A 13,108-nucleotide genomic window follows, 5' to 3' on the forward strand; every position below is an offset into this window, starting at 1 on the left:
CATTATCATCGAAATTAAAAATTTCTGTGCTTCAAAGGACACCATCAAGAAAGTGAAAGACAACTCAAAGAACAGGAAAAAGTTGGGTAAATGACATATTTGAGAAGGAATCTGTGTCTAGAATACATAAAGAACTATTACAACTCAATAATAAAAAGAAAAACAGTACAGTTTTAAAATGGGCAAAGAATCTAAATATACAATTTTACGTGCAATAAGCACATAAAAAGATGATCAACATCATTAGACACCAGGGTAATGAAAATCAAAATCCCAGTTAGGTTATCACTTCACACCCAGTAGGATGGCTATAATCAAAAAGACGGATAATAGTAAGTGTTGGCAAGAATGTAGAGAAATTGGAACCCTCATACACTGCTGGTAGAAATGTAAAATGGTGCAGGTGCTTTGGAAAACAGTCTGGCAGTTCCTGAAATGGTTAAACACAGTGTTACCATATGACCCAGAAACGACCTGGCCATCTGCTCCTATAAAGACTACAGCCTAGGAAACCCTATGGGGCAGTTCTACTTCTGTCACGTGGGGTCGCTTTCAGTCAGAATTAACTCAACAGCACGTAACAACAGCAACACAAAAACCTGTACACAAATGTTCAAAGCAGCATTATTCATAACAGTCAAAAAGTGAAACCAACACAAATGCCACCAAATGATGAAAAGATAAATGCAGTATACCCATACAATGGAATATTATTCAGTCATAATAAGGAATGAAGTACTGATACATGCCACAACATGGATGAACCTTAAAAACTTCATGCTAAGTATAGAAACCAGTTACAAAGAACCACATACAGTATGATCCCATATATACAGAAGGTCCACAAGAGATGAATCCACACGAGACAGAAAGTAGGTTGTGGTCACCTAGGGATGGGAATTTGCGGGAAATGGAGAGTTACTGCTAATCATTACAGGGTTTTCTTTTAGGGTGATGAAATGTTCTAAAAAAATTCTGGTGCTGATAATAAAATCTATTAAGAAAACATTCTGCATCCCACTTTGAAGAGTGGCGTCTGGGGTCTTAAACGCTAGCAAGCAGCCATCTAAGATGCATCAATTGGTCTCAACCCATCTGGATCAAAGGAGAATGAAGAACACCAAGGATACAAGGCGATTACGAGCCCAAGAGACAGAAAGGGCCACATGAACCAAAGACTACATCATCCTGAGACCAGAAGAACTAGATGGTGCCTGGCTACAACTGATGACTGCCCTGACAGGGAACACAACAGAGAACCCCTGAGGGAGCAGAAGAGCAGTGGGATGTAGACCCCAAATTCTCATAAGACCAGACTTAATGGTCTGACTGAGACTGGAAGGACCCTGGTGGTCATGGCCCCCAGACCTTCTGTTGCCCCAGGACAGGAACCATTCGCAAAGCCAACTCTTCAGACAGGGATTGGACTGGACAATGGGTTGGAGAGGGATGTTGGTGAGGAGTGAGCTTCTTGGATCAGGTGGACACTTGAGACTATGTTGGCATCTCCTGCCTGGAGGGGAGATGAGAGGGCAGAGGGGGTTAGAAGCTGGAGAAATGGAAACGAAAAGAGAGAGTGGAGGGAGAGAGCAGACTGTCTTATTAGGGAGAGAGTAATTGGGGGTGTGTACCAAGGTGTATATGGGTTTTTGTGTAAGAGACTGACTTGATTTGTAAACTTTCACTTAAAGCACAATAAAATTAAAAAAAAAAAAAATCTAGTGCTGATTACACGACTCTGTGAATATACTATAAACTACTGAATTGTACATTTTAAATGATGAAGTATGTATTATGTGAATTGTATCTCAATAAAGTTATTTTTAAAAAACCGTAGGTTTACTGACTTCTGTTCAAACCGAGGTGTATTAACAGGGACCACATTTAACCTCCTGCCTAAAACAAGTAAAGAGCTAGATAAAATACACAAAGATATAGCTTTTCAAGACATGGGTACCATCCAATGAAGGAAAGTGATTCCTGAGAGAAGGGAAACAAATGAGATGAGCATCATGATTGCCCAGGTGTAGCCTAGCTGACTGTATTCAGAAGATGAAGCTGAGAGTTCAGAGACACCAAGGGGCAAGAGTTACAGGGAAGAGTACCAGAGAAGAGAAAGCTGACCAAAGAGGGAGCTATGAAAGTACCTGAAGCTAGAGAAAAACCTCCCAAAAGAAAAGGAGGGAACAATCCTCAGAACTCACATAGCGCCGGGAACAGTCTCTGTTCCCCACATTCAGGGTAAGGGGCAAAAACTCATTAAGCCATAGGGTACACCAATAACAAGAGATTGAATTAGTGATCAAAAACTTCCCACAGAGAAAAGCCCAGTACCAGATGGCTTCACTGGTGAATTCTACCAAACATTAAAAAAGAACTAATATCAAGTCTACAGAAACTCTTCCAAAAAATTGAAGAGGAATGAATACTGCCCAATTCATTCTATGAAGCAAGCATTCCTGTGACACCAAAAGCAGAAAAATGCATTACAAGAGAAGAAAGCTAAAGGCCAATAGCCCGCATAAAAATAGATGCAAAAATTAAGAAAATTTTAGCAAGGGATAATACCTCATGGTCAAGTGGGGTTTATCTCAAGAAAGTAGGGTTGGTTGAACATTCCACAAACACTGATATAATTTACCATATTAGTAAACTAAAAAAACAAAGGCATGGTAATTTCAATAGACGCACAGAAAGCATCTGACAAAATCCAACAACTATTCCTAATGAGAACTCTCAGTAAGCTAGGACTAGAAGGTAATTTCCTAAACCTCACGAAGTACATTTATGAAAAATCTACAGACTACATCATACCTAAAAGTGAAAGACTAAATGCTTTTGTTAAGATAGGAACAAGGCAACAATGTCCAATCACACCACTCATATTTAGCATTGACCTGCATCTTCTAACCAGTGCAATAACGCAAGAAGAAACAAAAAGAAGAGGAGAGGAGATACAAAAGAGCAGAAGTAAAACTGTCTACATTCACAGATGACATGATCCTCTATGGAGAAAATCCAAAAGAATCTACAAAATAGCTCTACAACTAGTAAGTGACTTTAACAAGGAAACAAAGTGAGTACATAAAAATCAATTGTATTTCTATATATGCAAGCACCAATAATGAAAATTGAAATTATAAAAATAACATTTACAATAGCATCAAAAACATTATATACTTTAAAAGAAGCCTGACAAAAGAAGTACAAGATTTAAAACACTGAAAACCACAGAAAAGATGCTCAATATCATTAATCACAAGGAAAATGGACATATACATCTCAAAACTTATAAAATTATATACTTCATTTATGTGCAATTTTTGTTACCTCAATACCTTTTAAAAAGAGAGTAGATTTACTGAACTCAAAACTGAAGCTGAAAGTGATAATGACTATAGTCAGCCAGTCAGTAGGAAGATAAGTAAGGAATCTATCTTTTCAGGTTATCTACTTCTTTGACATATGCTGTCAGTTGATTAAATGTGAATTTAAAGTTTTTAACAAGCTGTTACCTGTGAGATATGATTGATGGAAGACTCCATTCTCCGAAGCTGAGAGGCTTGGATGTCCAGCAACTGGAGTACATTGTTAGCCAATGCATTTATTTGATAAGCAACACTAGCTAGGGACTGGGTTGTATAGGCTTTGGTCTCTTCTAAAGCTTTTCTCTTGTCTGTTGCCTGAAATAAGAACAAAACAATTTATAGTCATTTAGGTTAACATTCATTAAGCACATATTCTATAGAAAGGCAGTTATCACAATGTTTTAACACAAAAACTCAATTCAATCAAAAAATTTACTGGATTTATCTGACAATAGTAGATGAAAACAGTCTCGAGACACTGGAATAAGCCATGACAGAAATTCCTAATCTGCTCAACGCAACTACTTCCTCCCAAACAGCCCATCCAGTGAGGACCACTAAAAGGGTTACCAGGTGACTGTCATCACAGTATCAGAGGCACACTGTAACAGCTTGTTTTAGTTGCCTGTTGTTGTTAGGAGCCATCGAGTCCATTCCGACTTACAGCAACCCTACGTACAACAGAACAAAACACTGCCCAGTCCTGAGCCATTCTCATAATAGTTGTTATGCTTGAGCCCACTGTTGTAGCCACTGTGTCAACCCATCTCACAGAGGGTCTTCCTCTTTTTCACTGACCCCGCTCAACCAACAACTCATTGTATTATACCTTTAGGACTGTATTGTCAGCCCCAAGCTCCTAATCTACTAATGATGATATGGACTAAGCTCATTCCACTTTATATATTCCTGTTTATCTTAATATCCATTAGAAAGCCAACCTTCTTGTTATCCATTACAACCAAGCCTCTCATCTCCACAAAAACTACTGTCAATATTATAACTCAATCCCTTGCCCACCCCTTTTTCCCAAACTTCTGTACATGCCTCAGAGTCAGGTGGTGAGAACTCCTAGAAGAGAAGCAAAGTTAAAAGACAAGTGATAAATTGGAGGAGGAGGGAACACCACAACTTATATCACAAAAGGGTAAAATCACTAATATATAATTTAAAAAATGAAGAAAACGGCCAAGAATCCATAGGAAAAAATGAGATAAGAGATCTAACAGGCGGTTCACAGAAAAAGCAATGCAGCCACTCTTAACCACTTGGAAAGATGTTCAACTTGGCTCATCGAAGAAATGCAAATGCAAACTAATATGAGATATCATTTCTCACCTATCCAACTGGCAACTGTCCAAAAGTCTGACAAGGTACTCATCAAAGTTAATGGGAAAGATGCTCTGTTACATTGTTAGTGACATGCAGCAAAATTACATATGGGTTTATCTTCTGACCCAGCAATCTCACTTTCAGAAATCCATCTCAAAGAATCACTACCAAAAATACAAAATGATATAGACACAAAGTTATTCACTGTTGCACTGTTTTTAATAGCAGGAGACTAAAACACCCATACAAGTATCAGTAGGTGACTAGGTGAATAAATCATGGAGTATTACACTGTTGTGATAAGGAATATTTGATGAATATCTTTATTATCACTATTCCATTATTTCCAGAACACTTCTGCTGCAGTTGCTGTTGGATGCTGTGAAGTCAATTCCGACTCACAGCAACCCCATGTGACAGAGTAAAACTGTACCACAGAGCCCTGGTGGCACAAAAGTTAAGCATTCAGCTGCTAACTGAAACACAGGTGGTTCGAACCCCTACCCAGAGGTTCCATGGGAGAAAAACCTGGCGATCGGCTTCTGCAAAGATTATAGAACACTGCTAAGATGGAAAATAATGTGTATCATATGCTATTTAACTAAGAAAGGAGGAGATACGAAAATACATGCATATAATATTTTAAAACGAGGGATAAACTGTAACATTAAAAAATAATAATTAATAATAATCACCTACAGGGAAGAGAGGAACATGGATAAAAGCTAGACTTCTTTAAATATAACTTGTTTTATAGATTTGTTTTTGTAACTATATAAACAATACATACAATTAGGAAACAAAATTAAATTTAAAAACGAATTTCCCAAAATTAAATGTAAACTTAATCAAACGAGCCTAATGTGCGTTCAATAAATGCATAAATTAGTGACTTGATTGTACATTCTTATTGGGATTTATCCTTAGGACAGTAATAATTGAAAGGAAAAAAAACAAACTGTTTTGTCTCTTTATTGCTGGTGGTAGTACTGGAATTATTTTTATCTTGAGATTGTTGTGTGTAATACTGTGAGATAAAGCAAATCATCAACTTGTTTATATCACTAAAAACTGAGATTTCTGACATGGTTTGAAAGAGATACATTTCACCCCCACTAGGATGGCTAAGATTAAAAAATAAAACGGAAAATAACAAGTGTTGGAGGGGATATGGAGAAATTGGAACCCTCTCCCATTGCTGGTGGGAATGCAAAACGGTACAGCCACTGTGGAAAACACCGTGGTGGGTCCTCAAAAAAACAGAGGTAGGGCTGCCATGTCTCCCAGCAATTCCACGCCTAGTTCTATACCCTAAGGATCTAATAGAAGTGACACAAACAGAGATATGCACACCTATGTTTACTGCAGCACTATTCACAACAGCAAAAAAGACAGAAACAACCTAAATGCCCAACAAAGGATGATGGGATAAGTAAAATGTGGTACATATATACAATGGACTACTACTCAGCGATAAAGAAAAATGAGTTCCCAAAACATCTTCGAACATGAATGAACCTGGAGGACATTAAGTTGAGCAAAATAAGCCAATCACAAAAAAAACAAATATTGTATGTTCTCACTTTTATGAAATGACATGAACAGATAAATATACAGAAACGAACACTCATCAGTGGTTACGGGGTGGGAGGAGGGAGTTCACTCTCTGGATAGTAAACACTTGTTATTTTTGGTGATGGGAAAGGTAACACCAAATGAGGGTGAAGTGTCCACAGCTTGATGAAGGTAGGTGTCACTAAGACTTATACAAGAAAAAAAGACCTTCTGGTAATTGCTTTGCATGCATAATTTAGAAACAATGACCCAAAAATACATAGGTGGCATATATGCCTGCATGTATGTAGGCATGTATGTGTATAAAAAAAAATATGTGTGTATACATGTTGTTATTCAATGCCGTCAAGTCCGTCTGGACTCATAGCGACCCAATGTACAACAGAACAAAACACTGCCCAGTCCTGAACCATCCTCACAATCATTGTTATGCTTGAGCCCATTGTCAATTCACCTCGCCAAGGGTTTTCCTCATTTTCACTGACCCTCTACTCTACCAAGCATGATGTCCTTCTCCAGCAACTGATCCCTCCTGATAACATGTCCAAAGTATGTGAAACACAGTCTCGCAATACTTGCTTCCAAGGAGCACTCTGGTTGTACTTCTTCCAAGACGAATTTGTTGGTTCTTTTGGCAGTCCATGGTATACTCAATATTCTTCACCAACACCACAATTCAAAGGCGTCAATTCTTTTTCAGTCTTCCTTATTCACTGTCCAGCTTTTGCACGCATATGAGGTAACTGAAAATACCATGGCTTGGGTCAGGCACTCCTTAGTCCTCAAATTGACACCTTTGCTTTTCAAAACTTTAAAAAGGTCTTTTACAGCAGAGTTGCCCAGTGCAATGTGTCTTTTGATTCTTGACTCCTGCTCCCGTGGGTGTTGATTGTGGATGCAAGTATAATGAAATCTTTGACAATTTCAATCTTTTCCATTTATCATGTTATTACTTACTGGTCCAGTTCTGACGATTTTTGTTTTCTTTATGCTGAGGTGTAATCCACACTGAAGGTTCTGGTCTTTGATCTTCATTAGTAAGTGCTTCAAGTCCTCTTCACTTTCAGCAAGTGGGATGGTTAAGACTGTGTGTCAACTTGGCTGGGCCATGACACTCAGTGGTTTAGCAGTTGTATTACGTTGTGATCAGTTCCCCGCTGAAATCTGGTATGTGATCAACCCCAAATGGAATCTGCTGAGTGGTACCAGCAGGGGCGGGGCCTATGGCAGCCCACCGCCCCCTCAGCCTTCATCTCTCTGCCCTCTGCCACCTACTTCCTTCCTGCTCGCCTTGCCAAGGTTTTTGGCTTGTTCTGGATCCTGCAGCTGCCTCTTGTTCATCTGACCTCTGGTTCTTGGGACTTGAGCCAGCAGCTTACCTGCCGATCTTGGGATCTGTCGATCTTCACAGCCTGTGAGCAAGAGTCCTGCTCTCCGACCTGCCGATCTTGGGTTTGCCACCCCCTGCAGCTACATGAATGAGGAGAAGCCTTGCAGTCTTGCCTACCGATCTTGGGATTTGTCAACCTTCACAGCCTGTTTGCAAGAGCCTTGTTCTCTGACCTGCCAATCTTGGGCTCGCCAAGCCCTGCTCTCTGACCTGCCAATCTTGGGTTCGCCAGCCCCTGTGTATATGTGTATGTATGTGTGTGTATGTGTAAATATATATATATATATTCTCAGTTTTGCTTCTCTAGAGAACTCAGTTTAAGACAGCAAGCAAGGTTGTGTCATCTGTATAACACAGGTTGTTAATGAGTCTTCCTCCAATCCTGATGTCACGTTCTTCTTCATATAGTCCAGCTTTTCAGATTATTTGCTCAGCATACAGATTGAATAAGTATGCTGAAAGGATACAACCCTGACGCACATCTTTCTTGATTTTAAACCACAAGTATGTGTACGTATGTGACTGTATACACAAATACTCACATACATAATAAAGTACACAGAGGGCACAGTTATGGATACTTCTTAGATTGGTACCAAACACCTCATGGGATTGGTTTTCTGGGTTTGAAGGATTAGGACCATAGTCTCGTGGGACATTTCAGTCAATCAGCATAATATAGTTCATGTTTATAGGTTTATGTTCTATATCCTAGTTTGGTGAGTAGTGTCTGGGGTCTTAAAAACTTGCGAACGGCCCTCTAAGATACAACTGTTGGTCTCCACTCGCCTGGAGCAAAAGAGAAAGAAGGAAACCAAAAAGTCAAAGAAAAAACTAATCTACAGGAATAATAGTCTACAAATGGCCTATCTACCCTGATACCAGAAGAACTAGATGGTGCCAACTACCACTACTAACCAATCTAATCAGAGCCACAATAGATGGATCCTGATATAATGAGAGACAAATACGGAACAGAGCCTCAAATTCTATAAAGAACAAAACAGACTTACTGGACTGGTTGAGACTGGAGGATTCTCCAAGACTATCACCCTGAGATAGCCTTTAAACCTTAAACTGAAACTAGTCCCTGAGGTCACCTTTTAGATAAATAAGACTGGTTCACAAAATAAAGAATATTACCAGTGAGTACTGTGCTCCTTTCAAAAAATCATGTATACAAGACCAAACAGTCAACAATTACTTTAAAATAAAGATAAAAATGTAAGGGGATAGGGAAACTAGATTAATGGAAATGGGATAACTATAACAGAAATAATGAGAATGCTCACATTCTGTAAAAAATGTAACCAATGTTTCTTAACGATTTGTGTAGAAATTGTTGAATGGGAACCAAACTGCTGTGTAAACCTTTATCAAAAACACAATAAAATATTATTTAAAAAGAGAAATACAGTAATAAGATAAACGAGGTTAAAAAAACCCCTGTTGTGAATTTAAACTGAAAGCATCAGTTTTAACTCAAGTTGTATTTTATCATATCGTAGCTCCGTCATACTGAAAAGGCCGAAAAATAATAACTGGAAGCCATGAAGCAGCCCCTATCACCCAGAATATAGTCTTTAATATCACTCTCCATGAACAGGAACTAGAACTCTTTAGAAAAATAGCTGGTTGTAAGTCTAGACACTAAAATTTCCCATGTGACCAAAACCAAAACCAAACCCACTGCTGTCGAGTTGATTCTGACTCATAGCAACCCTACAGGGCAGAGTAGAACTGCCCCGTAGGTTTCCCAAGGAGTGCCTGGTGGATTCAAAATGCCGATCTTTTGGTTAGCAGCCAAACTCTTAACCACTACACCACCAGGGTTTTTCCTTCTATACAAGCATAGAGTCAAATATGTTATTGTTAGCTGCCATGGAGTTGATTTCAACTCACAGTGACCCCATGTGTGGAAAGTAGAATTGCTTCAGAGTTTTCAAGGCCGTGACCATTTTGGATGAGATGACCAGGACTGTCCTCCAAGGCGCCTCTAGGTGGGTTCAAACTGCCAACCTTTCAACTAATAGTCAAATGCATTAAACCGTCTGCGCCACCCAGGGACTCCTTGGAGTGAAATGCAATTCTATCATAACAATAAAGTTAACAGGAAAATAACAATTTTCTTTTTTTTACATTGCCTCCATTTTTTAATTTAAATTTAAAATAATTAAAATTTTAAAATTCATTTTCTCAGTCATACTAGTCACATTTCAAGTGCTTAGTAACCACATGTGGCTTGTGGCTACCTGATCAAAGAGCACAGATATAGTCATAGCTAATTTCCTCCAGACACTGAATTTAAAAGTTAAATCTTCACAATAATTGCTATTGTCACTTATTTTTAGCTTTTAAGTGTAATGTCCAAGAATTGGTCCCCTTCATCCTTAGATGCTTTTACTGTATTACCAGCAAGCAGCCTTAGTATGTTCCAAGGGTCGCACAAAATGGAGAAGCTAGAAGACAAATTCCTCGCATTTTTCCAAGGAGCTAAAACAGACATAATCACAGCAGTCTTCCCTGCAAAGTCTAAATATTCTTCAATGATGTCTCTAGAAGTTGAGACATGATATGAAACCCATTTGCCATCCCTGCCCCATGCAATTGATAGTTTGCTTAAAATGGAAATAAATTCAGCTTTAAGAGAAAAAGTTAATTATTTAAAAGAGTAAACTCAAAGCAAACAATGTTGCCAAGAATTAAACAGGAAATTCCTCAGATAACTGAACCTCATAAACATCCCATACATAAAACTAGTTCTCTTCTTCCTCCCTTATCTACCTGCAGAAACCAAGCTTTAGGGAGTCAGGATCTGCTAGCTGAAGTAAAGAACCTATTTATGTAATATCTACTTCAATGAGTCTTTTTCTTGCCCCTCAACCTGACTTCTTTTTCACTGCCTAAATTGAAAATTGGAAGCCCTGGCGGTGCGGTGGTTAAGTGCTCAGTTGCTAACCGAAAGTCCACTCCGTGGGAGAAAGATGTGGCAGTCTGGTTCCGTAAAGATTTACAGCCTTGGAAACCCCATGGGGCAGTTCTACCTTGTCGTCTAGGGTCGCTATGAGTTGGAACTCAATGGCAGTGGGTGGGTTAGAGTGAAAATTACTAGCTATTAACAATCTCTCTCTCAACCAATACATTTACTTTTAACCGCCTTTCCTCTCCCTCACCCACTCAACCTTCACCTATTACCACGGGGGAAAAAATCTTTCTCTCTCTCCTTAATTATATTTAAGTAGATTATGGCAGTGACTGTTAGTTGCCTATTCTCCTCATTTTAATTCCTCCTTAACATCAAGACCCTGATTTTAATCAGGACATCAATGTATTGGGCCCTGTTAAAAAATAAATTCATATCCAATCTCCTCTAAATTATCAAACAGAAGATGGCATTATTTCAAGTTGTAGGAGTTCAGAGGAAAACATGAAGATTTAATTACAAGCATCTTCTATTGTTCCTCCGATTAGTATACAATCAAATACACATAAAAGTAGAAAGAATAATATAATAACTGCCATGTACTTGTCATTCTGCTTCAATAATTATCATATTTAGTTTTATAAATGCACGTTTTACTTGGTTTCATATTGCATGTAAAGCTTTATATTTTAAATATATTAAAAATTTAGTTTCACTGATTTTTAATGAACTCAAAACTCTTTTCTTAAAAAACATGTTAAAGATAAAATACGTATCTTAACAGATACTTTGATATCATATGAAATAAATACCAAAACACCAGCTCCACCTTATATTTGTTTTTCCCAAATACCTTGTACTGTTGATCTATTGAAACTACTTATTTATTCGTTTTACATGTTTATATTTAATAAGCCTAACTATTTTCTTCAAACTCTTCACTGCAGTACTTTAGCTGCATAATTAGGTTCCACACACCAACACCAAACGGTACTGTAGCTTTTAGGGTACCGTTTCTAAATTAGGATGCTACTATATTGAAAGATGTCCTACACAGAAAACAAAGCCAATATCTAGCACATATCATTGGCTTGTGTAATAACATTTCAGACTCATAGTGTAAACTATGACAAATTAAAATGTTCTCCTCTTCTTACTCACTTGAACCCTTCCTTAAAGTCTACCTAGGGGCTTGAAAATAATTTGCTGTCTTTGGGAAATGGTAATATCACTCTGTCCCAACCACAACTGGTCTAAAGACTTGCTTAGGTAAAATAGAGTCCCATGTGCATTAAAAAGGAAAAAAAAAAAAGTTTTCTGCCATCTTGCTTCCAAGTGTCCACCTTTCCTCCCACTCTTTCTAGAAATCTCACCACATCATATCTGCCTTTTATAACTTTTATCTCTAATCCAAATCTCCCAGAAACTTTTTCGAAGTCCTTATTTTTCCCACAGAACACTTCAAATGTTTAAAGAAGATTTCCCAATTACATAATACAAGTAATTTCATAGCCCATTAAGAAATAATGTAGTCCAGTCCGACTGAGACCAGAAGGACCCCAGAGGTTGTGGTCCCCAGATCTTCTGTTAGCCCAAGACAGGAACCATTCCCAAAGCCAACTCTTCAGACAGGGATTGGACTGGACTATGGGACAGAAAATGAGTAAGCACCTTGGATCGAGTAGACGCATGACTATGTTGGCATCTCCTGTCTGGAGAAGAGATAAGAGGGCAGAGGGGGGCAGAAGCTTGCCGAATGGACACAAAAATAAAGAGTCGAGGAAAGGAGTTTGCTGTCTCAGTTAGAGGGAGATTAACTAGGAGCATATAGCAGGTGTATGTAAGTTTTTGTATGAGAGACTGACTTGGTTTGTAAACTCTCACTTAAAGCACAATAAAAATTAAATAATAATGTAGTCCAAAGAATATACTAAATTTCAATGACTCCAGCATGCAAACTACTGCTAGATGCACCGTTTTTATGTCTCACTTAGAAAGAAAAAAACCCTGTCATTTCGACTATGTCAGAATCCTTTTTTATCAGGAAAATTTATTTTATACTTACAGAAAAAGTTCTTTTAGATTTAATCAGATGTTTAACTTTACAGGTCACTCGTGCATATATAAGATAGTAGTGAAATAAATTGGTTATGGTACACCTAAAACTTTATCACTGAGTTTAAATTTCCAGAACCTCTTTTCAACTCAAAGTAGTTAAAGTTCTTTGTCAAACCCATGTTAAACCCCTTTAGCATCAAGAGTTGGAAATACAGCAGCTCTTTTGCCTTTTTTTTTTAAGACACTAAATATTTTACTTCCGTTCAGATATATGCGCACTCTTTTTCTTCAATTATTGCAAAGTTGTGGGTATCATGAAACTTCACTCCTAAATACTTTAGCATGTAATTCCTGAGAACAAAGACATTCTCCCCTACAATGCCACAATATTACACAGCTAAAAACTTAAGACCATTTCATAATTACCTAGTATAGTTTGTGGAGCCTGGTGGTGCAGTGATT

The 13,108-nt window shown here is 38.1% G+C and overlaps 1 protein-coding gene across 13 annotated transcripts in view; it reads right to left on the reverse strand.

The window, feature by feature from the left end:
* ABI1 (abl interactor 1) overlaps positions 1-13,108 on the reverse strand; it is a 141,103-nt gene that overhangs the window by 92,201 nt on the left and 35,794 nt on the right. For all 13 annotated transcript variants that reach the window (XM_010590662.3, XM_003410540.4, XM_023548855.2 and 10 more), the window contains exon 2: positions 3,516-3,683. In XM_010590662.3, the coding sequence (XP_010588964.1) occupies positions 3,516-3,683 (168 nt within the window). The remainder of the gene's footprint in view (positions 1-3,515; positions 3,684-13,108) is intronic.

The sequence above is a fragment of the Loxodonta africana genome, chromosome 4 (genome assembly GCF_030014295.1).
Source record: "Loxodonta africana isolate mLoxAfr1 chromosome 4, mLoxAfr1.hap2, whole genome shotgun sequence".
Lineage (NCBI taxonomy): Eukaryota > Metazoa > Chordata > Mammalia > Proboscidea > Elephantidae > Loxodonta > Loxodonta africana.